At 41.8% G+C, this 27,431-nt stretch overlaps 2 protein-coding genes across 6 annotated transcripts in view; one reads left to right on the top strand and one right to left on the bottom strand.

The window, feature by feature from the left end:
* Positions 1-27,080, top strand: part of F8 (coagulation factor VIII) — an 83,614-nt gene extending 56,534 nt beyond the window's left edge. For all 4 annotated transcript variants that reach the window (XM_090325962.1, XM_090325959.1, XM_090325958.1 and 1 more), the window contains 11 exons: positions 1,630-1,842; positions 2,374-2,602; positions 2,802-2,984; positions 4,171-4,287; positions 4,871-4,942; positions 6,010-6,095; positions 8,769-8,924; positions 17,980-18,124; positions 18,500-18,648; positions 19,858-20,034; positions 25,431-27,080. In XM_090325962.1, coding sequence (XP_090182088.1) covers positions 1,630-1,842; positions 2,374-2,602; positions 2,802-2,984; positions 4,171-4,287; positions 4,871-4,942; positions 6,010-6,095; positions 8,769-8,924; positions 17,980-18,124; positions 18,500-18,648; positions 19,858-20,034; positions 25,431-25,586 — 1,683 coding nt within the window. In that variant the 3' untranslated portion in view covers positions 25,587-27,080. The remainder of the gene's footprint in view (positions 1-1,629; positions 1,843-2,373; positions 2,603-2,801; positions 2,985-4,170; positions 4,288-4,870; positions 4,943-6,009; positions 6,096-8,768; positions 8,925-17,979; positions 18,125-18,499; positions 18,649-19,857; positions 20,035-25,430) is intronic.
* On the bottom strand, positions 13,129-14,999 carry F8a1 (coagulation factor VIII associated 1). Of its 2 annotated transcripts, none has more exons than XM_090325654.1 (2): positions 14,920-14,999; positions 13,129-14,638 (listed from the first exon to the last, which is right to left on the bottom strand). In XM_090325654.1, the coding sequence occupies exon 2, from the start codon at positions 14,484-14,486 to the stop codon at positions 13,275-13,277; it is 1,212 nt and encodes a 403-aa protein (XP_090181780.1). In that variant the 5' UTR covers positions 14,487-14,638; positions 14,920-14,999; the 3' UTR covers positions 13,129-13,274. The 2 variants fall into 2 exon arrangements, with proteins under 2 accessions (XP_090181780.1, XP_090181781.1); XM_090325655.1 differs by having other exon boundaries at positions 13,129-14,694; positions 14,920-14,994.
* Positions 27,081-27,431: the final 351 nt, after the last annotated feature.

Genomic DNA, 27,431 nt, shown 5'->3' with positions numbered 1-27,431 from the left:
TGTGTTTTTGTAATTTTACATAAGTTATTTTCTATCTTTACTCAGATAAAAATATTTGTGCATAAAATGTAAAAGTAGTAAATGAGAAAAATAAAACTATTATACAATAAAAAAAAAGCTAAAAGTGGAGTTCTGGCTCAAGGGGTAAAGTTCTATCTTTGAGCAAAAATAAGCACAGGGATAGCAACCAGGCTCTGAGTTCAAGTCCCAGGACCAGTAAAAAGATTTGCCTGTCCTGGGGCTTGAACTCAAAGCTTGGGCACTGTCCTTCAGCTTTCTCAAGGTTAGAGCTGTACCACTTGAGCCACAGCATCACTTCCTGCTTTTTCTATGTATGTGATACTTGGGGATGGTCATTTTCTCCTATGTTTCTTTGCCATTTTTACCTCTTCCTCTGATAAGTCTCTCTTTAGTCCCCTTGCCCATTTAGTGATTGGTTTGTTGGGTTTAGGGGGAATTAGTTTCTTAAGTTTCCTGTAGATATTGGATATTAAGCCTTTGTCTGATGTATTGTTGATAAATATATTTTCCAGTTGATTGGCTGTCTTTCTGTTTTAGTAGCTATATCTTTAGCTGTGCAGAATTTTTTTTTATTTTTAGGTAGTCCCATTTGTCAAGTCTCTCTCTAATCTGTTGTTACCCTGGGACTCTGTTAAGGAAATTCCTGCCTGTGCCTATGAGTTCCAATGTTTCTCCTACTCTGTTGTGCAGCAGTTTCAGTTTCAGGTCTGATACTGAGGTGTTTGATCCATTTTGAGTTAATGTTCTTGCATGGAAATAGGCTGGGTTCAACTTTTTGTTTTCTATATGTGGCCACCCAATCTTCCCAGCACCAATAATTGAAGAGGCTTTGTTTATTCCACTGTATATGTCTAGCTCCTTTGTCAATATAAGTGGACTATAACGTTTTATTTCTGGATCTTCTTCATGCATGATAGGCAAGCATTCTACCACTAGGCCACACTCCTGGCCCACAAAAAAAAATTTAAATCATTCATTTGATTGTCTATAACAAGGATATAGAATCTAATATCATGGGGTTATAGCTTCATTTTTGTTCTGACTTGAATTTTATCTTACTTACCAGATGATACAGGGGTTTAAACTCAGGGCTTTACATTTGCAACACAGGTGCTCTGCCACCAGAGCTATATATCCAGTCTTAAGTTCTCATCTAAACTTGAGAATTTAAAATCTCAAGACAGGCATTGGTGGCTCACACCTATAATCCTAGCTATTCAGGGAGCTGTGATCTGAGGAACACAGTTTGAAGGCAGCTTGGACAGGAAAGTTTATGAGAATCTTCTCTTCAATTAGCCAGCAAAAAAAGCCAGATGTGGTAGAGACTCAAGTGTAGAGCACTGTCTTTTCATGAAAAAGCTAAGGAACCATGCCCTGGCCCTGAATTTAAGCTCCAGCATGCCCCTCTTTCCCCCCGCACATACTCTCTTCAGATTTTCCTTCAAAGATCTTTAGGTTTGTGATCTAATAATATTCATCTCTTTTGTTTCCTCTAGGATATTAGTAACGTACATAAAGATCAGAAGATTCCTATTTGAGATATATAACCTAAGCTAAAGACTTAAATTTAAATGTCCTAAAAGATGATTCTTGCATTTTCCTCAACAGGTAACTTTCAAAAATCAAGCCTCTCGTCCCTACTCTTTCTATTCTAGTCTCATTTTTTATAAGGAAGACAACAGACAAGGATCAGAACCTAGAAAAAACTTTGTCAAACCAAATGAAACCAAAACTTACTTTTGGGAAGTCCAACATCACATGGCACCCACTAAAGATGAGTTTGACTGCAAAGCCTGGGCTTACTTCTCTGATGTGGATCTGGTAAGGGGGTCTTCATTATCCATATTCTCATTTAACGAAAATGATCATTACACTGGAAGTTAATAATGTTAACAATGAGAAGCTTTAAATAAGAGAAGTGATATCATATTTGCCTTAGAAATAGCAGTCTGGAGCCGGGTATGGTGGCTCATGTTTGTAATCCTACTCAGGAGGCTCAGATCTGAGGATTGTGGTTCAAAGCCAGCCCATCCCAGGTACTACAGTCCATGAGACTCTTATCTCCCATTAACTACTAGAAAACCAGAAGTGGCGTAGTGCAAATAGCCTTGAGCTGAAGAGCTCAGGGACAGTGCCCAGGCCCAGAGTTCAAGTCACATGATCAAGAATATATATATATATATATATATATATATATGTACACATATATACATATGTATATATCAGTCTGGAAAATACTGAGGATAGATTTACATTGGAAGATTGAGAAGCAGGATAGCATAGTACAAATGTTGAACAATCTATGCGGTTTGTGTATAACTTTTTCTAAGGATTTGTGTCTTTCCTCCATAGGAGAAAGATGTGCACTCAGGCTTGATTGGACCCATTCTGATCTGCCACACTAATACATTGAATCCTGCTCATGGGAGACAAGTGACAGTACAGGAATTTGCTCTGTTTTTCACTATCTTTGATGAGACCAAGAGCTGGTACTTCACTGAAAATATGGAAAGGAACTGTAGGACATCTTGTAATATCCAGAAGGAAGATCCCACTTTGAAAGAAAACTATCGCTTCCATGGTAACATATCCCACCACAAATATTACTTTGAAATACATTGAAATACATTGTGCACGCTTTTGAAATGAGCTTGAATATTGTATAATTTGGTTATATATTTGATCATTAATTATATACATAATAGGCCATCAGTAGTTCTAATGGTGTGGAGGAAAGAAACATCACAATAGATTTTAACAGTTTGTTTGGTTTTTTCCAGCAATCAATGGCTATGTGATGGATACACTGCCTGGCTTAATAATGGCTCAGAATCAAAGGATTCGATGGTATCTACTGACCATGGGCAGCAATGAAAACATCCATTCTATTCATTTCAGTGGACATGTGTTTACTGTACGGAAAACAGAGGAGTATAGAATGGCAGTGTACAATCTCTATCCAGGTGTGAGCTAGTTTGTGCTCTTCATTCTACCTACTGTACTTGTTGAGCACTTACATAAAATAGTGTAGGCATTGACAATACAATCAAAACAGTATCAACAAAAAAATCTGAATTTCATTTAACTTCAATCTCCCCTCCCCCAACCTGAGTCTGAAATCACACTGGAAATCTGCATTGAGAAAAGCAGATATGGTTGTGTCCTTTGTTTGCTCCCTTGGGCAAATTGTGCTTCCTAGCTCCAATCTCTTGGTAAGGACTGTTTTGAACTCCAGCATGGATAGGCTAAAGGTAAGGGAATGAGACAGTTCTAACCTACGCAGAACTAGCAACCCTTTTTTTAAAATATTTTTATTGTAATTAATAAAAGGGTTACATGACATTTGCCAGATAGAAGGTGCATTAATTCACATACATTGATAACCTTTCACATGTCTTGGTCCCCATTACCCTCCCCCACCACCCTCTTGGTTTTCCCCCCTTACCTGTCCAATTTCAAGTAATCAAATACAAATGTATCCAATATATCAGATAACAAAGTGAGATATTGTGACAATATGAGATAACCAAGGAACAGCAAAAGAGATGACAGATAACATAGCACATTAAGGACAGCAATCATTCATTATATGCTAGCAGCCCTTTTGTAAGCTAGCTTCATCTTGTCTCTGTTAGACTGGTATTTAAGTCTGACTGTTTCTTTCTAGGAGCTTTCAGGGGCTTCCCAGACACTGCTTCTGGGGACTCTCTCTTATGAAACATCACTGACCTGGCTGTTCCACTTAAGGTGTTCACTGTCACTCATTCCTTAGTTGCTCCCGCTCCTTTCTTTTGGGGTTACTTTGTCTAGTGAGCTGGATCCAAGAGGACTTCACTCTGACTACTGTATCTCTTGGAGCTCATATCTGGAAAATAGGAAAGACATTTTTGCCCCAAAACACTTTAATGCAAAAGCATTCTCCTGTATCCAACCTCAAACCATTTATTCACCCTCACATTTCCTGGGAGGGGGATGGTCAGAATTCAGTCTCATTCCTCTGACATTAGGAATCACTTACCAAGAATTTGGGCTTTAGAGCAGTGAACTTAAGTTTTGCAATTCCACTTTGCTATTCTGCTTAAGTCAATGTATTTCATGCTCATTTCTTAGTGAAAAGAAATAAGTTCTGTTCCTTTTGGTTTTGAAAAGGTGTTTTTGAGACAGTGGAAATGCTACCATCCAAAGCTGGGATTTGGCGGATTGAATGCCTTATTGGCGAGCACCTAAATGCTGGAATGAGCACTCTTTTTCTGGTGTACAGCAAGCGTGAGTAAAGCATATGGGGAAAGGCTCCCTGATACCTGAACACATTACTGTACAACTTTCTTTTTCCTTAGAAATGGTTGCCATTGATATTAAATAAAAATATGCTCATATCATCATTAAATTTAAAATTAATATTTCTGATAGACCTCATCACAGTAGTCCTTGGAGGACATATATGCTAGCAGCTATGTAAAATTTGAACCAAAACCTCTATTAATTCACAAACTGGTGAAAATTTTGTTTTTCACAATAGAAGATTTGGTAACTTGACTTTGGTGGTTCAATGACCAAAGATAACCTACAACTATCATTTAGAAGAGTTTGAGGATTTAATCTTAAACAGGTAAGAGAACCACCATTGGTTTATTTACCTATAGATTATAGTTTCCTCCACTGTAATACATGAAGAGTTGTAGACCTATCTGTTGGAATAAGTTAAATAATATAACAAAGAAAATACTTGGCTCATAATAGACTTTGAAAATAACAGCATTTATTGATGTTTTCCCATTTGTATTGACTTGACTTGAGAAATTGAATTCTATATACATGTAGCTACTATGTTCCCCCTGTTTGATTTCAGAATGTCAGATTCCCCTGGGAATGGCTTCTGGACACATTAAAGATTTTCAGATTACAGCTTCTGGACATTATGGTAAATACTGTTAGCTTTGACTCAAGGTTCTGTGACAATTTTATATTTTATTATTCTAAAAAACATGTAATCCCCATGCTTTTTCTTTTCTGTCTTTCCTTCCTATTTTTCATCTTTTCCTGACTTCTTTCCTTCCTCCCTCACCCCGCCTCTTGTTCTCCATCTCTCACACTCTTGCTCTTTGGGGGAGAGATCTTAAATTCAGGGCTTGGGTAAAGTCCTTAGGCTTTCCCAAGGTTAGCACTCTACCATTTGAGCCACAGCACCATTTCCAGCTTTTTCTGTGTATGTGGTACTGAGGAATTGAACTCAGATCTTCATGCATGCTAGGCAGGCACTCTACCACTAGGCCAGGCTCCCAGCCCCTTTTGCTCTTCTTTTTGTTCCAGTACTGGGGCTTAGAACTCAAGGTCTCTATTTCCCTTGGCTTTTTTCACTCAGGACTGGCTCTCAGCCAGCCCATTTTTTAAAAATATATGATTTAAAACAGTATGAATTTGTACAATCAAGTAGATAAAAATGATGAGGAAAAGTGACTAGTGAAAATTTGGGCTTGGGAAAGGTACAAAATAGAAGTATTGTTTTCATATTCTACTAGCAAATACTTACTAAAAATCTCAATAAAATTTCACTATTACTTAATAATTAAAAAAAGAAAACAAGCTTAAGAGTTACTTATTAAAGTTGTAATGTCTCTGCCTGGATAGAAGGATGATGCTTTCTAATTTTTTAATTTTTATGTTTATGATTTTTAGTCTGTTTTCATTTTCTGATTTTTCTGCAATAACACATACTAGATAATCAATAGATTATATAATTTGGTATTTTCTGGTAACGAATTCTAGTACCAGCTGATTATATATGCTAACACTCAACAAAATTATTAAATTTCAGAAAGTGGCAGATGTAATAGCAACAAGAAACCTATTAGAGAGTCATCAATATTGCCAGGATGCAAAGCTTATATGTCTTTGTCCTATTCTCAAAAGAGTAATTTTGTTCTCAAGTGTTTAGGATCAATCCAATTGAAAATAATCTCTCTTTCCTTTCTCCTTTCTTGGGAAAAGGACAGTGGACCCCAAACCTGGCCAGACTTCATTATTCTGGATCAATCAATGCCTGGAGCACCAAGGAACCCTTTTCCTGGATCAAGGTTAGAATATTCCATCAATGGCAGGAATAATCATTCGATCAAATCACCCACCTACCTCAATGATTACACATGTCCTTTGAGCCCATGGCCATTCCATTAAACCCCATTGCACAGATGAGGAAACTAAAGGATAGAATGACTTATGATTTGTACAAAAACAAACTCAAATAAAAGATTTCAGAATTAAGAATGCCACTGTGTACTATTTCTATCTCCTGAGATGATAGAATGTGTTTACTTGCTACAATATTCAACTCATAACCTCCCAAGACCATGCATTCTCTTATTAAGTGCTTCCAAAAGAGCCATCCAGTATTCTTCATTTTAGCACTAAACAAGTGGCTAAATCCCCCATCTCACAAGCAAAGAAACTCACTTTTCAATTTCCTCTAGAACAGTACTATCCAATGCAAATGTAAGATGAACTGCATATGCAAATACCATGTCTGATTTTACAGTTTAGCGCCCTCATTAAAAAAGAAATGTGAAGCCTGGTGTCAGCAGGCCCAGTAGAGATATACAACTGCATATTCCTCAAAATGTATTACTGCTCTGATTAACTCAAGTAGACAGATGTAGACCATAGTTTCACTACAACACCTGGGTAGATACATAGACGAAGCTATCTGGCAAGCTTTGAAGTTACAAATCAGAATTTCTGCAACATGAGCTCTGAAGCTTGCCATACATCCATCAGTTATTCATTGTATGTACTCTGGCAAGGAAAATGTGTGTGTGTGTGTGTGTGTGTGTGTGTGTGTGTGTTGATTTTTAGCACCAAGTAGTAATACATGCAGGAGAAGAAAAAATGGAGTAATATTTCCTTTGGAAACTAGATGGTATTTGCATTTGAAGGTACTAAATTTTTTCTTGCTATTGTGGTATAAACAACCGCAATCATTCTGGTACAAGAAACATCATGATTCTGATTGAACTGACTTACTATACTGGATATTAAACCTGGGGCTTGGAGCTTGCTAAGCAAGTGCTGTATCACTCAAGCTGTGTCCCCAGTCCTGTACTATTTTATTTATATCAAATATTAGAGGGTTTTTTGCCAGTCCTGGGGCTTGAACACAGGGCCTGAACACTGTCCTTAGGCTTTCTCAAGGCTAGAGCTCTACCACTTGAGCCCCAGCACCACTTCTGGCTTTTTTCTATGTATGTGGTACTGAGGAATCGAACCTGGGTTTTCATGCATGCTAGGCAAACACTCTACCACTAGGCCATACTTGTGGTCCAATGTTTTTTGGTTTTTTTTTTCTACTAACTACCTAACTGCTGTTCTTTTCAGAAAATTTAATAAAACCTTGTATTTTTTAACGATTAATATTGAAAGCAATAATTTTTCCCAAGAAAATTCTGAATGATTCTGTTTTGTTTAATGGACAAATACATGTGTAACTCTATTAATTGTAAATAAATGTGTTCAAAAGTTTGAAATAGGGCCTGGAGTGTGGCCTAGGGGTAGAGTGCTCACGTAGCAAGCACAAAGCCCTGAGTTCTACTCCTTGGTACCACATACACAGAAAAAGCCAAAAGTGGCACTATGGCTCAAGTGGCAGAGTGCTAGACTTGAGAAAGCTCAAGGACAGTGCCCAGGCCCTGAGTTCAAGCCCCAGGACTAGCCAAAAAAAGAGTTTGAAGTAAAGAAATGAGGAAGTAGCAGAGTAGCATAGCGGAAGCAAGCACTTAGGCCCAGAGATAAGACCCAAGACTAGCAAAATATAAGTTCCAATAAATGGAGACAGTCAAGTGAAGGAGATAGTCATAATGCACAAGAGTCATGGCATAGGTCAAATTCGGGTATATGAAGCATCTGTGGTAATATTAATTTTTTTGGTAATATTAATTTTGTTAGATCAGTAACAGCTATGTACACATAACTCATGCCCTAGTCTTTAAGAATTAACCATTCCTTACCAGTCTGATGTTACTGTGACATTGTTATGATTCACCCATTCCAAATCATATGATATACCTCAGAATTATACCAGCTACCATAGAAAATGGTGTTAGAGAGAATATAAAAGTTAGCATTTATTGTTTAGTATGTGTGTAATTGAGTCCAGCACATTAATATGTATTAAGTCACTAATACATTGAAGTAAGCATTATCTACACCATGCAGATAACACTGTGACTTAAACAGGTTCCTGCCTTAAGGATCTCAGTCTAATAAGAAAGGAAGGCATGGAACTCAATCTTTAGAACATGGTGCAATAATTTGCTAAAATGAAATGACTCAGAACATGTATGAAGTAGGAGCATACATAAAACAGAAATAGATTTATGCAAGTATCTCAAGGAAGACTTAGCAGGAAAAACAGTTTCTGAATTGGTATCAGAAGGAGGTGGAGCAGCTTTTCATAGCGATTTGGGGGTACATTCTACAATAGATGTGAATGTAGAAGCAATAATTCAATGATGTGCAAGTAGGCTGGTCTTCTGGGAAGCAAAGAACTCCATAACTACCTTCTGTATTCATCCCTACCATTTATGCCACAACTTCATGTTGATGTCCACATTAACATTAGTACTTGCTTCACTCCCACATCCAGCGTCATGATGGGCACATCTGTGGCAATGCAGATTCTTACTAAGCTGATCATTTCTGGAGGTAGTATACACATTTGAAACCTGATTAGAATAAATTGTTGTTTTCATTGGTAGGTGGATCTGTTGGCACCAATGATTATTCATGGAATCAAGACCCAGGGTGCTCGTCAGAAGTTTTCCAGCCTCTACATCTCTCAGTTTATCATCATGTATAGTCTTGATGGGAAGAAGTGGTGGACTTACCGAGGGAATTCCACTGGGACCTTAATGGTATGTAATTAGTTCTTTCAAGAGAATGCACAATTGCATTTCATACCTTTAAATAGACTTTAGATATGTTACAAATAGTCTTAATTTCGGCAAACTTACCTCCAAAAACAAATTTTCTACCCTGGACCCTGGGAATGATTTTAGATACAAACAAAAAGTGGAAGTATCAGGGCTCTCTTAAGTGAGCCAAATGCAGAGTATACTATGAAAGTTTCCTTGAGAGCAATCAGGTTAAAAGGTTCAGCAATCAGCAACTGAAAGACTTGAGTTTAAGGGGCAGAACCAGGACTGGAGATGAAGATAATATCTTACACACAAAAGGAGGAAAACCTTGAGAACTGAATAATTTTCTAAGAATGAACTCAAGACGTCTGATTAAATAGGTTTATTATGTCATTTTTATTTCCCCCTACCCTGATTAGCTGCTCTATCACTCTGTTCAAATCTTTCCTTCTCTGCTCCTCACATCTCTTCCTTCAGTTTTCATTTATAGTGATATTAGCAGTCTGGGGCCCCTACCTCACAGTCAGCGTATTATGTCACATTTCTCTTATTCTCTGCCTTCTATTCATCCTAAGTTTTTAGTGTGCCATGTTGCCTATTGGACCTTTATTTTATACAGTAATTGGTGCCAGAAGATGGCCCAGGAAAGTCCTACAAAATGCAAATGTGCAATCATATTCAAAGGAACATGAGATCACTTCCTTGTCTAGGGAGATGGTTAGTAACCTATGACATGTGATATCATAATCACTTCGATTGCCACTAGCAGTACTATAGGATAAGTTGCAGATATTCTGAGATGTTAGGGAGATAAAATGACAATGGTATTCAGTTGATAGAGCAACAACTATAGCATCAGCTGAGTACAGAGTGACCTATCATCTTTCTACAACTCTAGAGGGCATACACAGGGGAAAAAAATGAAAGTTTATGGAGATTTTTTAAGAGAAATCAACTAACATACATGGATATCCAGAAAGCATCCTTTGAGCCTTGAAGGAATTTATCTACTGTGTTTGTACACAGCTATGACCTAGGGGCTAAGGATTAGAATTACAGAGTTCAGTGGTGATTAATTGCTCAACCCCACCATACATATATTATGCTGTGCTAAAGGCACTGAAGAGAAAGAATGAGCCTCTGAGACCTGGGATGGAGAAATTTTCAGCAAATATAGAGGATGCTAAAAGTTTCAAACCTCCATATTCCTCTGAATCTGACTTGAGGAGGCAATGCCCCCCCCCCAGCCCCGTCTCTTTAAAGCAGTCATCTGGTTTCTGCATTCAAGCTTTTCAGTGACCCAAATAGCTGCATCACAAGACAGTAAAAGTCCTTCCTTAGGACCTCTGATTGGGCTCTATAAAAGTCAGATGAGTCATTGAAAATGACAGTAGATCACCACCAAGTTACAAAAAACAATTGTGGTTCCAGATGTTCAACCTCTCTTTTTTTTGGTGGGGGGGTGGTTGTGGGACTTGAACTCTGGGCCTGGGCATTGCCCATGAGCTCTTTAGCTCAAGGCTACCACCCTACCCCTGGAGCCATAGTGCCACTTCCCATTTTCTAGTGATTAACTGGAGATAAGAGTTTCACATTCTTTAGTGCCCAGGCTGGCTTTGAACCGTGTGATTCTCCTGATCCTCCTCCTCCTCATCTCAGCCTCCTGAGTACTTAGGATTACAGGCGTGAGCCACCACGCACAGCTTCAACCCCTCTTTTCTTGAGCAACACAGTCAGGGGCACATTGTTTAGAACTGTCCATCTTGGAAATGATTTTCCTTCATTGCCACTGATAAGCAAAATCAGAGCAGATGGACATTCATACCCCAGGGCAGGGCCAGCTCCTTGTTATGTAATATCAACTTAAGGGTCTTCAAATCTCTTGACATCTCATGAACATCACATTGGCCAAATATACTGATTGCATTATGCTGACAAAACCTGGTAAGCAGAAAATAATCACACTAAGTTTTATGATTATGATACATACATCCCAGCCCAAATATGCCTGTCTTTTTCCTGACATAAAATGGAGCTGTGTCCATATTTAACTTTTTAACAGACTGTCCACTAGTAGTTTCACTTGTCATATTTCTTACCAAGTTTCCATCTACATCTATGTTATGTAGAAACACAGCGAAATCTCATCTAACATTTCTTTTTTCTTTTTCTTTGCTTGAGCTCAGGGCCTAAGTACTGGCCTTGGGCTTCCTCAAAGCTAGTGCTCTACCACTTGAGCCACAGCACCACTTCTGGCCTTTTCTATGTATGTATACTCAGGAATTGAACCCAGGGCTTCATGCATACTAGACAAGCACTCTATCACTAGGCCACACTCCCAGACCTGTAATATTTCTTACATAATCACATTTCTTACTTCTGTTGTCAAATTATATTTGATGCAATGACTAATAATCATGTCAGGAAAAGTAAGTAGGGAAAAGTTTGGGAGGAAAGGCTCTTGCTTCAAACCCTAGTGCCATCAATAGATAAAGATAGAATAAAAATCCCCTCCTTCCCATTTTCAAACTTAAAAAGCTAATGTGTATCTTAAATATTATTTGTATTTAATTATTTATGAAAATATTTGACTTGTCAGACAAAGTGTATTATGTTTCTCAGCTTTTCAGGAGGCAGAAAGCTTGAGAATTGTATTTTGAGACTAGCCTAGGTAAACATGAGAACCCATTTCAAGAAATAAGCTAAGTGTGTCCTAGCTACAAGAAAAGATGTACTAAGAATTGTGATCCAGGCTCATAATTGTGACTCAGAACTCATTTGACCGCTGATCTAAAACAGAGGTCAGTTCCTCTACTGTCATTTGGCTGCCTAGAGGGGTCCTACAAAGACCTCAGACCTTTATCCAACTGATTGTAAAGATAGAGAGGGTAAACACTCTTGGTTTTTCTGGAATGCTGTTCTCAATCATGGCTACATTATGGGTAGGGTAAATCTCTCGGGGAGCCTCTCCTGCACTTGCTATTACTGTCAAAGTTAAAGTAGAAATGGAATCAGTCCATCCATTTTGATACTTAACATAACCTCACCCCTAGAAAGCACACAAATCAGTCCTTAAATATCACACTGAAAAAATGGCCAGGTGTGATTTCAGCACATTCCCAAAGCTAGATAGTTAAGAAGTTACATTCTAGCGTTCCTATTTTAATGCTCTGAAAAGTGTAAATACGAATTACATAGAAAACAGATAAATTGATTTACATTTGGACCAAAAAAAGAGTTGACATTTTTACTTTTACTTGGGGGGGGGTAGGGAGTGTCATGGGCATGCTCTTAGCCTGGGCTTAGCTCTTCAGCTCAAGACTACCACCCTACCCCAGGTCTTGCTGCTGTCTTCCCTTAGCTCTTCAGCTCAAGGATTGAGCTGCCTTGAGCCAAGCCCCACTTCCCATTTTCTAGAGGTTAATTTGAGACAGAGGCTCAGGTTTTGTGCCTGGGATGGCTTTGAACCTTGGTCCTCAAATCTCAGCATCCTGAGTGGCTAGGATTACAGGAGTGAGCCACAGAGCCCAGTGTCATGTTTACTTTCTAATGAGCATCTAATAATTGTGCATAATGACATATCAGGTGATATGTCAATAAACACATGACATTTGACAAAGGGATGAAATCTTGTTTGGTAGTGGGGTGGGGAGGCTGACTTGCATATAAGGGATCCCACCATACAAAGAAAGCTAAGCTGCTTCTACTGGCAGCTACAAGTTACAGGACATATCCTTGATGCACTTAAAAGACCAGGAATCCAACCACTGGCTAGAAAATAGGACTGGAGGAGGAAGGGGCCTGAAGAATCCTCACTCCGCCTGCTGCAGTTCTTGTGGAAGAGCCACTTTCTGAACTGCAATGATTTGTCAAAGGAGCTACTGTGGCCTGTAAAGTCCTAGCTACTCACGAGGCAGAGATTGGATTCTAAGGCAGCCCAGGTAGACAAGCCTGTGAGCCCATCTCTCATTCACCCACAAAGTCTGAAGGGGAGCCTTGGTTCAAGTGGTAGAGAATCAGCCTTGAGGGAAGAAGCCAAGAAAGCCAGAGGCCTGGGTTTCCAGCACACACATACATGAAAGCGGCCTACCTATCCCACCTGTTTCACACACTGTTGCCTTAAAAATGGGCACCTAGAAGCTAACTTTCAGCCTGTGAACTGCCCCCACGGTGGCGATGGGAATGACAGACCACACAGGAGCAGAAAGACTGTCTTTTATTTCTCCCCAGTAGCAAAGGGTGGGGGGGCTGCTCAGAGTTGGAGAAGGTGTGGGGTGAGGGGTGCGCTGTGGGGTGGGGGTGGGGGGGTCTGTGGCAAAAGGGCATCTTGGTTCATGTGACTTGTCATCAGACGCCCTGTCCCGATGGGGAGATGGTTTCTTGGAGAACCAAGTGAAGGAGGTGGTTCTGCTCGGCCGTCAGCAGTGGCCACATTTCCACCTGCAGTGACTTGATGGCTTCTGTGTCCTTCTCCTGGGTGGCCATGACCAAGGACTGCAGCAACAAGAACAGCTCCTCGGGAAGCTGGCTGCTGCTGCTATCCTGCCCGTGGCTGTCAAAGGCCTCCCAGGAATACCTCTCCAGGGTCTGGGCATGCTCGGGCAGCAGCTTGGCGGGTGGCGGCTGCAGGAGCAGCAGCAGCAGCACGCGGGACACCTCGCACCTGGCCAGCACATCCGAGAAGGCACCCAGCATGGCGGGGGAGGGCACGGTTGGGCCCGAATTTGCGGGGAGCGGCGCGGTGGGCACAACAGAGGCCGCCCCAGGTCCCTGCTGCTGGGGCCTCAGGGGCAGTGGCGGGGGCAGCTGCAGCTGCTGTGGCGGGGCCTGCGACTGCTGCTGCGGCAGGGGCTGCGGCGGTGGGGATGGAGGCAGGGGATGGCTGCCGTGGTCGCGCGCCAGGCGCTGCATGCGTGTGAAGACCGCCAGGGCACCGGTGTAGTCGCGGGCCAACAGCTGGCACGAGGCGGCGTCGCCGAGCGCCTGCAGCGCGGCCAGGGGCAGCTGGGGCAGGTGCAGCTGGGCGGCGCGCTGGAAGTGGCCAGCGGCAGCGGCCGGCTGGCCCAGGTCTCGCAGAGCGGCGGCCAGCTCCAGGCACAGGGAGGCCGCGGCGGCCGGCTGGCCCAGCTCCAGGTGCAGGCGCACAGCCGCGCTCAGGGCGCTGGCGGCCGCCTGCAGTGGCTCTCCGTAGGCGGCGGGGCAGACCAGGCGCTGCCGGGCATCGCACTCCTGTCTCAAGAAGAGACGCGCCGCCTCGGTCAGGGCCATCGCCTCGCCCGGCCCGTGGAACAGCGCCTGCTGGCAGCGCGCCACGGCCAGCTGGCACCAGGCCGCGTAGGGCAGGCACTCCTGGGCGCGCAGCTCCCGGCCCAGCTGCCCGAACTGCTCGCCCGCCTCGGCCACGTTCGGCTTCCGCAGGAACCGCTTCTTCAGCTTGTTTGACACCAGCCGGTACCGAGCCAGGAAGTCCCCGGGCTCGGAGGCCGAGCCCAGGCCACCGCCGCCGCCCCCCAGGCCCAGGCCCAGGCCCAGCCCCAAACCAGACGAGGAGGCCGCCATGTCCGCCACCCCGTGGCTTCCCAGTGAGCGCGCAGGCGCAGACGCAGAGGCCTGCGGGACCGCCGCGCCGCCACGAGCTCTGGGTCACCGCTGCCGAGCAACCACCTGCCCTGCGTCACCTCCGCCGCGAAGCGATCTGCGTCACCGCGTCACTGTGGGAAGAGCGCCAGCTCACGCCCCGCCCCGCCGTTACCTGGCGACCAGCGAGCTTCAGGGGAGCGGGCGGGGAGCGTGCTGCAGGCGGGCCCGGGACGGGGGTTGCTCTGGCGCCGCCCCCAGCGCAATGCAAATCGGGGTCCATGCCCAGCCACCCGGGGGCACGAGCTGGTGGGACGGGGCCCGCCCGAGCCCCTGAGCAAAGGCGGCTACGGTCACCATCCCTCGTGGGACCCCCGTCGCGGCCTCCGGGATGCCATCATTCGGGGAACCTCACCTGGCCTGACGAGGGGCGCCCTGGCTCTCTGCGAGCCAAGTGTCTCGGACGCCGGCCACGACGGTGACTCGCGCCCACCTGCCTCCACGCGGGCCGGCGGCGCGTGATGGCCTCCCCACGCCTCCCGTAGCTGAGGGGAGCCCGGGCGCACGCTCCGCGCTCAGACCCCGTCGCGCGCGGATGGCGTCACTCCGCCCCGCCGCCCCCGGGAAGCCGAGATTCCCACGCTCTTCCTGGACCGGAGCATGCTGGGAACGAGGAAGCCCCTCCGGCGGGCTCCATGGAGCCTCTTCCGCGCAGTGCTCGGCTCCAGCCTCGTTCCCTCAGCCCTAGGCGCTTGCCGCGAGCCCTGGCTGGCTTTGGCCGTACTCCTACTTGAGCGCCCTGGTGTCTGCCACTGTGCCCCGCCATTGGCTGGGATGGAGCCCCGTGAACTTCGGCTTTTAAGTTAGTGCGCCAGCCTGCGGGCTTGGCCTCACGGCCTGCACGCCCGTCCTTTCCTCAGCCTTTGCTCTGCAGGCCGGCGCCGCACCGCTCGAGCCACAGCTCCACTGCCGGCTTTCGGGTGGTGGACCGCAGAGGGGAGACTCCCGGCCTTTCCTGCGGGGCTGCCCTTCAGCCCTGACCCTCAGCTCTCAGCTCAGCACAGACCTCTCCCGGGGTAACCTGTGAGAGGGGGTGTCCAATTTCCTCCGTCTGTTAGTGGAGGTCCAAGCCATTATTTCCTTGAGAGTCCTTTGTCCCTTTTCTCTCCTTTTTTTAAAAATTTTTTTTTGGCCAGTCCTGGGCTTGAGCTCAGGGCCTGAGCACTGTCCTTGGACTTTCTCAAGGCTAGCGCTCTACCACTTGAGTCTCAGCACCACTTCTGGCTTTTTTCTATGTATGTGGTACAGAGGAATCGAACCCGGGTCTTCGTACATGCTAGGAAAGCACTAGTAGGCCAAACTCTCAGCCCCTTTTCTCTCTTTTTAAGGTTTTTATCATGTAGACTGTTTGGGTGGTTAGTGAACCATACATTCTATATGTTTTCTCCATTGTCCGCTTCTTTTTCATTTAAGTGAATAATTTCAAATACTATGGGGTTTTTTTACATGTCTTTATTGAGATTGAAGAATTACATCTATCTCAGTACTATAGCATAGTACATACTTAAGTACTCTCACACAATCATTTTTATATTCACACTGATATAGTCATCGGAATGTATAACACTTATGAATAACAAAAAATACTAAAACCTCAAGTTTTACTTAAGAAAGGGTAACTCTTTGAACATTGATAAACTTACGTCTTCCTGATGAGGTGATCTGTACTTTTCTGTCCTTTTGCGTAGTATCAGCTGTTCCCTTTCTCTCCCATCGCCTCCCTCCCTTCACTACCCTGGAGTTGCTTAGTTCACTTTTATCGGTGTCTAGTGGAGCTCACAGGCCGCAGCTGCACTTTTTCACCGCCTTTCCACTGATTCTGTGCCCTCTCACCACCTTCCCTCAGATATGCACGTGTCCACAATATCTGAGTAAAAAATATAGTCATCTAAAAACAATACGACAAATGAAGTCTTTTCTTGCCTTTTCTTAGAAGTTGTTTCACTCTCTAATCTTTTATAAACACTGTGTTTTTTTAAGCTAACAATCACCCTTCTACATGTTTGTCTGTTGTAAATTTCTATTGGATTTTTCAATTCAATCATTCTATGCCTCAGTTCCAAGATTTCTGTTTGGCTCTTTTTTTCTTTTTCTGCCAATATTATACCTTGAACTCAGGGCCTGAGCACTGTCCTTAGACTTTCTCAAGGCTAGAGCTCTACCACTTGAGCCTCAGCACCACTTCCGGCTTTTTTCTATGTATGTGGTACCAAGGAATGGAACCTGCATCCTCGTGCAATCTACGCACGCACTCTATCCCTAGACCAAACTCCTGGCCCTTCAACGCTGGAACTCTTATCAGTTGAGCCATACCTCCATGTCCTTAAACTTATCTTGTTCATATTGCTTTTCTGATTTACTTAGTGTCTATATTCTCTTGTAGTTCATTGACCTATTAAAAATAGATATTTTCAATCATTTATCAAACATGAGGTTCCATTTCTTTGGGGTTGATTATTAGAACTTGATTAATTTCTTTACTGGTGTTAATCTGTGATATTTTCTAGCTTATTTGTATTTCTTAGCCTTGTCTTGGTGTTTTTATACATAAAAGGTACCTTCTTGTCCTGCAGTAGGTTTTCCAGACAGAATGAGGATGGATGTGGCTCTTAATGAGTTTGAGGGTGAACAGGAAGGAATCTTGATCATGGGGAATGAGGCAGGCTTGGAGTTGGGCTGTTTCTGGGCCTCGAATCGAGCCTGTATTTACAGGGCTGTTTAGGGAGAGAGATGGATATGGCTCCCACCAGGTTTGTGTGAAGACAGAATCTCTTCCTCACTGTGGTATAGTGGGACTGCGGTTAGGTCAAAGAAGTGTTTCCTAGTCTCTCTATTCAGTTCCATTTAGTGAATCTGTTTCTGGAATCATGGACTGACATAGCTCCTACCAGTTCCTGGGAAAAAAGCAGAGCTGCCCCCAGTCCATCAGAGTGTGGGAGTAGAGCTGAGTCTTAGGGTTACTGCAAAGTCTTGTGTACTCATGCATTTTCGGTTACTATTACAAAATATGAGTCTACAAGGCAATTTTATCTATAGATGCCTTTTAAAACATTATTCATGTGGGTGGGATGAGAGCTACCGATTTGCTGATGTCACTCTCCAAAAACTACATTTCTAATTGCTCTATTAAGAGCAGGAGTAGCAAAGTGCTAAATGCTAAAGTCCTTTTGTAAGATGTTTACAGTGGGCCAAAGTGGAAAATGACTTCATTTTCCCCAGAGCAGACATAATCTGCTTTTCCTGATACTTGTTAGGATGTATATCATCCTAACATCTATATATCTGGCATGGTTTTCTATGGATATTCCACACTGTTGAAAAATGAAAAAGGTAAAATCAAAAAGATGCAAAGATGAAAAATTATTTTTCACTTTATACTCACTTTCCATGTATTTATACCAATCCTTCCAAACAGGTCTTCTTTGGCAACGTAGATTCATCTGGAATAAAGCACAATATTTTTAATCCTCCAATTATTGCTCGGTATATCCGTTTGCACCCAACTCATTATAGCATTCGCAGTACTCTTCGTATGGAGTTGATGGGCTGTGATTTAAACAGTAAGTGTCAAGTCTTTCCTTTTCCTTTCCTGTCCAAATCACAAGTAGGATAACCAGCTGTCCTAGTTATCATAAGACTGGGAGGAGGGCTCTCTCTCACTGGACCCAGAATTATTAGTGATAAAACTACTACAGTAAAGAAAAGGCAAAAGCAAAAATAAATCAGGAATTTGTTGCCCTAACCATGGAATTCACAAAAGACAGCCACCTCCTACACTTCTATCAATAAGAAAAATGAAAGCCAAGCATAGCTGAGCAGAACTGACCAGAAAAGAAGAACTTAGCGACAGGATGATAGTAACCCTAAAGTACTGGAGGCAGCCCAGTAAGCTGCAGATTTTCCTTGTGATAACATTATCCTTTCATTTCTTTCAGGTTGCAGTATACCATTAGGAATGGAAAGCAAAGTAATATCAGATGCACAGATTACCGCCTCATCCTACTTTACCAATATGTTTGTAAGCTGGTCTCCTTCACAAGCCCGACTTAACCTGCAGGGGAAGACTAATGCGTGGCGACCTCATGTAAGAGGCAAAATAGCTACCATTTAACTGAAGCAGAGAAGGGAATAGAGGTTGGGAAAAATAGGGAAGGATCTTGTTTCTTAAGAAAGTTTGGGCCGGGAGTTTGGCCTAGTGATAGAGTGCTTGCCTAGCATGCATGAAGACCCAGGTTCGATTCCTTGGTACCACATACATAGAAAAAAGCCGGAAGTGGTGCTGTGGCTCACGTGGTAGAGCTCTAGCCTTGAGAAAGTCCAAGAACAGCACTCAGGCCCTGAGTTCAAGCCCCAGGACTGGCAAAAAAAGGTTTGACTATGGGCAGACACCCCCATAAACAGTTAGTAGATGTTCCATACGATATCATAGAGCATTCATTGGAGAGGAAAATGAACTTTAATTGGAACTCTTCAAAAAGCACTGTTTTCAATACTGTGCTAATATCTGTTAATAAGCCAGGTGCCATTGGCTGACACCTGTAATCATTAGCTACTCAGAGGCTGAGATATGAGGATCATTTTTCAGGGCCAGCGTGGGCAGGAAAGTGAGACTCTTACCCCAATTAAATGCCAAAGAAAGCCAGAAGTGGGCTGTGGCTCAAAGGTAGAGTGTTAGCCTTGCTCCAGAAAATCAGGGACAGCACCCAGGCCCCGACTTCAAGGCCCAGGACTGGTACCAAAAATATCTCTTAATAGTTATACTAAGTTCCTTAAGAGATGTAAACAGACTTAATTCTCTCTGTTCTGCCGAGGGATTAATTTAAACAAAATAGGCTAATAATATTTTTGCCAGTCCTGGGGCTTGAACTCAGGGCCTGAGCACTGTCCTTCGGCTTTCTCAAGGCTAGAGCTCTGTCACTTGATCCACAGCACCACTTCTGTCTTTTTCTATGTATGTGGAACTGAGGAACCCGGATCTTCGTACATGCTAGGCAAGCACTCTACCACTAGACCACACTTCTGGCCCTGCTAACCATCTTTTATACTCTAGCCACTATATAGAAAGCTCTTACAGTTATTTAGCATTTACTGGACACCTATTAAATGGATGTTCCTGGAATATAAGGATGCATTATGAAAAAAATAGCCCTCAGGTTTCTTTGTCAAATAAGAGAGGCTGACAAACCATTAAAATGCAGAGCAATAGTGCTGTGATATAGTTAAGAAGGACTTTGGGGATTTCTGGGAATAAATAGTGACCAACCAGATGTTAGTCGAACACTGTTTTCCTTAGGTGAATGATCCAAAACAGTGGCTACAAGTGGATTTCCAGAAGACAATGAAAATCACAGGGATAATCACCCAGGGAGTGAAATCTCTCCTTACCAGCATGTTTGTGAAGGAATTCCTCATTTCCAGTAGTCAGGATGGCCATCACTGGACTCTCATTTTTCAGAATGGTAAAGTAAAGGTATGATGTTCTCAAAGACACAAAATCTCTGACATTTAGAAATGTAACTAAACTGATGGGCATAGATAGCATTTGCTGATAGCTGTGGTAACAGAATACTGTGAATGATATTCTGAGAGAACATGGTACCTTTAAGCAAGGAAGTAATGTCTAAGAAAAGGGAAGATTAGAGCCAAGTGTTGATTTTTCTCATGAATATTATCTTCTCTTGATATCATCCAAAATAATAGCAAGAAACAGAAGACTGGAAAGAGTTACCTGGTAAATGCCTAATGATCTCTATTCTCACCAATAGTGTAGATTTCTAGGCCTTTTTGACCTTTAACTTTAGTGGTCCAGGCACCCTTTTTCCTGATGTACATTTGCTAGATAAATTCAACAAATTATACTCATTATAGAAAGGACACAAAGTCATAGCATTCCATGATCATTAGCAAAAATAGCACTTTATACCTATGGGTTTTGGTATTTTCTTTTTGGTGGTGGTGATGGTGGTAGTGGTGATGATCACAGGGCTTGAACTCTGGCCCTGGGCTTTGTCCCTGAGCTCTTCAGCTCAAGGCTACCACCCTACCCCTGAGCCACAGCACCACTTTGCATTTTCTAGTGGTTAATTGGAGATAAGAGTCTCATAAACATTTTTTAGTGCCCAGGCTGGTTTTGAATCGTGATCCTCAGATCTCAGCTGCCTGAGTAGCTCGGATTGCAGGCATGAGCCATTACGCCTGGCTGGGTTTTGGTGTTTTCTTGTTTTGGGTTTTGTTTTTGTCAATTGTTGGGCTTGAACTCAGGGCCTGGGCCCTGTCTCTGAGCTCTTTTGCTCAAGGCTGCCATTCTACCATAATGTCATTTTGGTAGGACCATAGGACCACTTCCAGTTTTCTAGTGGTTAATTGTTGATTAGAGTCTCATGGACTTTCCTACTTGGGCTGGCTTTGAACCATGATCCTCAGATCTCACCCTCCTGAGTCGAAAGGATTACTGGCATGAGCCACTGATGCCCAGGTTGTGGTATTTTTAAAAAATCTCCTTTGTCACTAAATATCAACATGATAGATATTTTAGTCAGCTTTCTGTTATGTGACAAATGTCTGAGACAGCCAACTTATAGAGATAAAATTTTCATTTAGAATATATGACGACAACAAAAACTTAAGTGTCATAACTGAGCTGAATAGAACAAGAAATTGTAAAATTACTACATTATCTTGAAAGTAAAAATGTTGATTGATATTAAACCTGGCCAATTTAGTTCATGTCATAATTTCTAGGCTAACCAATAAATAATTGAATATAAGATAGGGTATAGGACTCTCAAAATGGTACAGAAATATAAAATGATAGAATATAATCAATAAATGGTAATGGAGCAAGAAAATAGAGCTACAGCAGAATGAAAAAGCTGATACCGGATTTAAATCCATATATAACAATAGTTATATATAATATGAACATAAGTTGAGACAAAAATAAGATTGTCAAATTGATCACAAAGAAAATGGTCTTTTACAAGAGCTGTATCTAAAATATTAAATATGGACAAGTGGCAAGTCACAAATAGGAAAGAATTTTACAAATAGCATGTACAAGATACCTGTTGTAGTTCTATTGATAGCAGACAAAATTTATAACAAGACAATATTACCAAGTTAAGAATGTGACTTCATAGTAATATGAATTCTCTAAGGAAATACAACAATTTTAAACTTATATTACATTTTATATATCCTCAAAATGTTTGATGCAAGAACTGAGAAAATTAAACATTCACAATTTAGACTCTCAGATTGTTACTATCTCTCTCAATTGATAGAAAAATCAAAGGAGAAAGTTTAGAAATAGAATTTAACAATGTAATTTACAAAGTCTGATCTTGTAGACATATTTCTAAGATTGTACCTTAAAACTATAGAATTATATACTCTTTGTAAGCAGAAAGGAAATATGTTTTTCCATTTTGTACTATAAATATGTTATTAATGAAGCACCTCCAATTTTAGATAATATCAAACATCTTTTCTGATCATAATATAATTAAGGTAGATATGATTAAGAAAGACATGACAGTGCTAGAAGTCAAGAAGTTCACATTTGATAATCTATAGGTCAAAGAAGAAATCATAAACTAGGAAATACTCTGAACTGAATGGTAAAACATTATACAGCAAAGGTAGTAATCAGCTAAAATAATACCTAGAAGAAAATGTATAGTGGTGGACATATATGATGGCTGGGTAAGATACTCAAGCATTCATCTTCCAGCTATAGCACACAAAGTTGAATAGTCACTCCCACAGAAAATTACTTCATAGTGCCTGCTTTTAGTATTTTTAAAAAAGATACATGAGGGCTGGGAGTTTGGCCTAGTGGTAGAGTGCTTGCCTAGCATGCACGAAGACCCGGGTTCGATTCCTCGGTACCACATACATAGAAAAAAGCCAGAAGTGGTGCTATGGCTTAAGTGGTAGAGTGCTGGCCTTGAGAAAGTCCAAGGACAGTGCTCAGGCCCTGAGCTCAAGCCTAGGACTGGCAAAAAAAAGATACATGAAAGAAGGTAGGAAGAAAAGAGTTGCCTGCCTCAACCTTCTTTTTTTTTTTCTGTGGGTCATGGGGCTTGAAGTCTGGGCCTGGGCGCTGTCCCTGAGCTTTTTAGCTCAAGGCTACTACTCTAAACCTGGGCCTGGGCGTTATTCCTGAGCTCTTCAGTTGAAGGCTACCACCCTACCCCTTCCCTACAGTACCACTTCCTATTTTGTAGTGATTAATTGGAAATAAAAGTCTCACAGTCTTTAGTGCCCTGGCTGGCTTTGAACCTGATCCTCAGATCTCAGCCTCCTGAGTAGCTAGGATTACAGGCGTAAGCTGAGGCCAGAGCTCCTAGATGGAGCTGTTCTAGTACCAGGCACAGACCTGCATTCTAGATGGACTCAAGTTTCAGCCTGGTGATGAGACAGACTGATGAGGCTATCCTTGAGACTGTATAGGTCCCTGTGACTTGGAGATTTAAGTGTGATGACACTTTGTCAACTTGAATGGCCAAGGAACTATCTTCACTACCAACATCACACCCTTGGGCAGCACTCTGGAGGTAAGACTTAGTAACAGGCTGATGAATCCTAACCTTTGGCAGGTCCAAAAGCCCCTGTCCATAGACCTGTTTGTTGGACTGAGATTCTGAGTTAACACCATTGCTAAGGGGAGGTACATGATCAATTCCATATAGCTGGTTGCAGGGGAATTAGTCTATTCGACTGAGCAATAAACATCATGTAGCAGCATGAACCTTAGTTTTTCCTCAGTGTTGGGCTGATCTTGGGAGGTGTGGGATCAGGATGTAACATTGGTAGCCTCAGTCACTGCCCAGGAACCTGAGGTTGATACATTTATACTAATTCTGCTGAAATCCAGACAAAATTCTACAGTGCCTGACCACAAGCCAATACCTGTGAACAAAGCATGTGGATCTACTTCAGCCCCAATGAGAGGCTTGTGGGGCATATTAATCTTTCAGAGTATTCACTTGGTTCATTCTGAACATACCACGTTAGATTTGGGACAAACCTTGGCTTAGATCCCCCTCTAGTGGTAAAACAATGATAATAGCTCGCCATCAGACTCGAGAAAATTCTGACTTTAGGTAATATTATCCAGAGCTGAAACAACAGAAGTGGCTTCAGGCTCAAAAAATTAAGTGGCCTGGGCCAGGAGTTTGGCCTAGTGGTAGAATGCTTTACTAGCATGCACGTAGACAAGGCTTGATTCCTCAGTCCCACATACACAGAGAAAGCTGGAAGTGGTGCAGTGGCTCAAGTGGTAGAGCTCTAGCCTTGAGAAAACCCAAGGACAGTGCTCAGTCTCTGATCCCAATCGCAGGACTGGCAAAATTGTGTGTGCATGTGTATGAGTAAGACAGGCAAAATATTCAATATGTTAACAGTAAACCTAGGTGAAGTACTTTAGGATATTCATTGCAGTATTCCTTTTTTCTTTCTTTTTATTTGGGATTTAGACTCAATGCTAGGTAGGTGCTTTGCCACTTGACTCATTTCTACAGCCCATATACTTTCACTTTCCTTATGCTAGTAAATTTTCAAAATAAAGGTTGAATCTAACAAAAGATTCACACACACCCAAAATATCATAAATATTCATCCAAGATTCTCAGAATAAGTGCAATGATGTTTCTAAAAGTGTTATTAAACACAAGAACATTAACACATGTTTACGTTTGTCATTTTAGGTATATTATATGTTCTTTGTGCCAAAAATACAACAATGACCAAGGCCTCTATCCCTTTGGCAATAATGTTTGGAGGGAGAGGGCAGAATAGAGTCTCTATAAACAACATACAGTGTACGTGGTACGAAAAGATGAAATAAGAAGTTGATTTAGAATAAACAAGAGTCCTATTTTAGGTGAGGAAAAGTTTTCTAGAAATACGGCATTTAAGCTGAAGAACAAAGAATAAAAAAAACAATGGATAAAATGAGAAGAAAGAGAAAAGAGCCTTCAAAATGGAGGGAATCATACCTAGACATAATTCCACATTAAAAAGAGAGTTGGCACTGTCCAGGAACAAAATACCAGTATATCTCCTCCTAGTCAGTGAAAAAGGAAGACGTGATAGGAGATGAAGTCAGAGACTTGGGCTGGGGCCATATTATTCAGAGTCTGGAAACCAGACTGGGTTTAGATTTCATTTTAAGTGAGATGGAAGTCTTAATCAGAAATGTACATCCAGTTTTATCTATGTATTGAGGTATTTCTGGGCAGCACCTAAGAAGGCCAGGGTAGGACCCGACCAATTAAATCAGCATCTCTGGCAGAGCTGAACTCCCTAGAGGTGACGCCAGAAAACAGCGAAAAATGAGAACCCAGGGGGAAAATAGAGCCAAAGAACAGGGCTTAGACTTCTTTTGCTCTAATAGCTAATCACTGTAGCATCAGTGTCATTCACACCACACATGCGAGCGAAGTCCCTTCCCACTTGGAACCTTCAGTGAAACTGACACCGAACTTTGCAGACCTCAGTCAGCTGGGTGACCGCAGACATACGTCACCTCAATACGTCACCTCAGCAGCCCCAGGAAGCAGAAGCTCTTTTGTTGCTGTTTACTTCTGTCCTGTACTGTGGCTCACTTCCAGTTTTCCCCTCTTCCACACAAACTGCCTTGGGGGAGCTTGTGGATCTCACTGACCTCTCTGTCCGTACAAAAGCATGTGTCATGATGCGAAGTTAGGATGCAAAGGAGAGCAAGGGCCATACTGGAAGAGCAGCTATGGATAAGGAACTGACAGAGGGAAAATCGGATGGATTTAAGAAGCTTAGCAAGCTCATAAACTTTGTAAATTCTTTCTTCTTAGATAATGAATAAATAGATCTTATCTTCTTCAGGTTTTTCAGGGAAATCAAGACTCCTTCACACCTGTGATGAATTCTCTAGACCCACCACTGCTGACTCGATACCTTAGAATTCACCCCCAGAGTTGGGCACACCAGATTGCTCTGAGGCTGGAGATTCTAGGCTGTGAGGCCCAGCAAGTGTACTGAGGTACCTTGCAGGCCTTATGGTCCTTTCACCAACTCCATCAGTTCTAAGGTATTCCTTGGCTCATGCCAGCATCCCTTTCAGGCTTCCTGCTTATACAATACCTCACACTGTCCATGGTATGTTCATTTTTAATATGGATGTAAGTTACATAATGCTAGCAGACACTGACCTGAAGCTTCCCAAATGATTAATCCTGTATTTCCTAAAAACTCAGGTACCTACAACTTTGTTGTTAGAAAAACCTTGTTTTGAAAAAGATATTCTTTGTATTCACAGAAGATATCCATGATGCAAGCATCAGGTTGACCTTCAGACACGTAGAATTAGACTCGCACTTACTATCCTAATGAATCATGAAATAAAACATGCTTGGGGACCTTATCCTCAGACATGAAAAAAACGCAAGTAATTTTCACAACAGGTAAAATGAATAGAAGAATTGCTGTATTTTAGAGTCAACTTGATTAAATAAATTTAATCTCAGAAGGGTGTAGAAATAAAGCCACTTTATCTTAATACCAATCAACAAAAATACATTAGAAGTATAGAATTTATCCAGAACCTTGAAATTAAATGAAAATATCCTTTTGAAATTTATGGTGACCAAGAATGCTCATAATAGGCTTCAAAGCACATAATTTAAAAATGTTTCCATGAAACAATCCAGATGCCCTACTGCAGATGAATGGATACAGAAAATGTGGTATATATATATACACATACACAATGGAATTCTACATAGCCAACAGACAAGATAAAATAATACCATTTGCAGGGAAGTGGATGAATCTAGAACGAATCATGTTGAGTGAGACAAGTCAAGACCAAAGGAACAAAAGGCTCATGGTATCCTTAATATGTGGATATTAGATCCAAACAATACAAGAGCAAGGACTCAGTATTTGCGTACCCAATGCTATGGACATGGTATTGGAAATATAAACACAACTACATAGTCATAAAAACTTATGACTCTAAAGACATAATGTTTTATTACATAGATTATTTTGTATCTATGACCTACAAACCCTCAACCTAATTTTGATTATGTTCTAAAATCTAAGTGCCAGTGATTGTATATAGAGATTCCCTTCTTGAATATCTGTTTGTTAAACACGTCATTTGAAATATGATGTAAAAATCAATGTTAATAAATTCTTTAATAAAAAACCTAAATATTCACTACTTATAGAAGATATTGGGCAATTTCATCTCTACACTTCTTTAAAAATGCTTCCATGGAAAATCTATGACGATTTAGGATAATAGATATAAATTTTATCATTTTAATAAAGCATTTTATTCTCTCCCCTAATTTCCTGTTGAAACAACAACGATTTGTACCATAATTGAAAACCAAAGTCCCTCCTAAATAATTGGAATTCCAAGAAATCAAAAGAAAATTAACAAATACAGAACACTGTTCCATCACCTTCCCCACCTTGCCCCACCCCCAGAAGCTTAGGAATCCTTTTTTGTTCTTTCTATCTCTGCCATTTAATAGAACTACACAAATAGTTTCTCCTGGAGCACTCAGAGGATGCTGGAAATTAGGGTTATTTGAAAATGGGAGCTTCTAACATAAGAGGAAAATTTCTGTCAGTTTAAGAAAATGAAACAGGCTGATTCCCCCCCCCCACACACACACACCATGTTAGAGCCTTTCCTCATAATCCTGGGTGACCCTAATCTGACATCTTGGGCAATTGCAACACAGCTGCCACCATATAGTCACAATTCACAAATGGTGAAAGTGAAAATATGTAAAGTTTGATGGTCCTGTAAAATTGTTTTGTTCCATAGCCTGGCAGAAGAACTAAGAGATGACATGGTTTTATTTTCTG

The sequence above is a fragment of the Megascapheus bottae genome, chromosome X, assembly GCF_031878675.1.
Source record: "Megascapheus bottae isolate mThoBot1 chromosome X, mThoBot2.hap1, whole genome shotgun sequence".
NCBI classification, from domain to species: Eukaryota; Metazoa; Chordata; class Mammalia; order Rodentia; family Geomyidae; genus Megascapheus; species Megascapheus bottae.
The sequence above is the reverse complement of the archived record's forward strand: the minus strand, read 5'-3'. Positions and strand labels throughout refer to the sequence as shown.

What these genes read in the sequence shown, in the direction of transcription:
- F8a1 (XM_090325654.1), bottom strand. Translation starts at nt 14,486, where the DNA reads ATGGCGGCCTCCTCGTCTGGTTTGGGGCTGGGCCTGGGCCTGGGCCTG.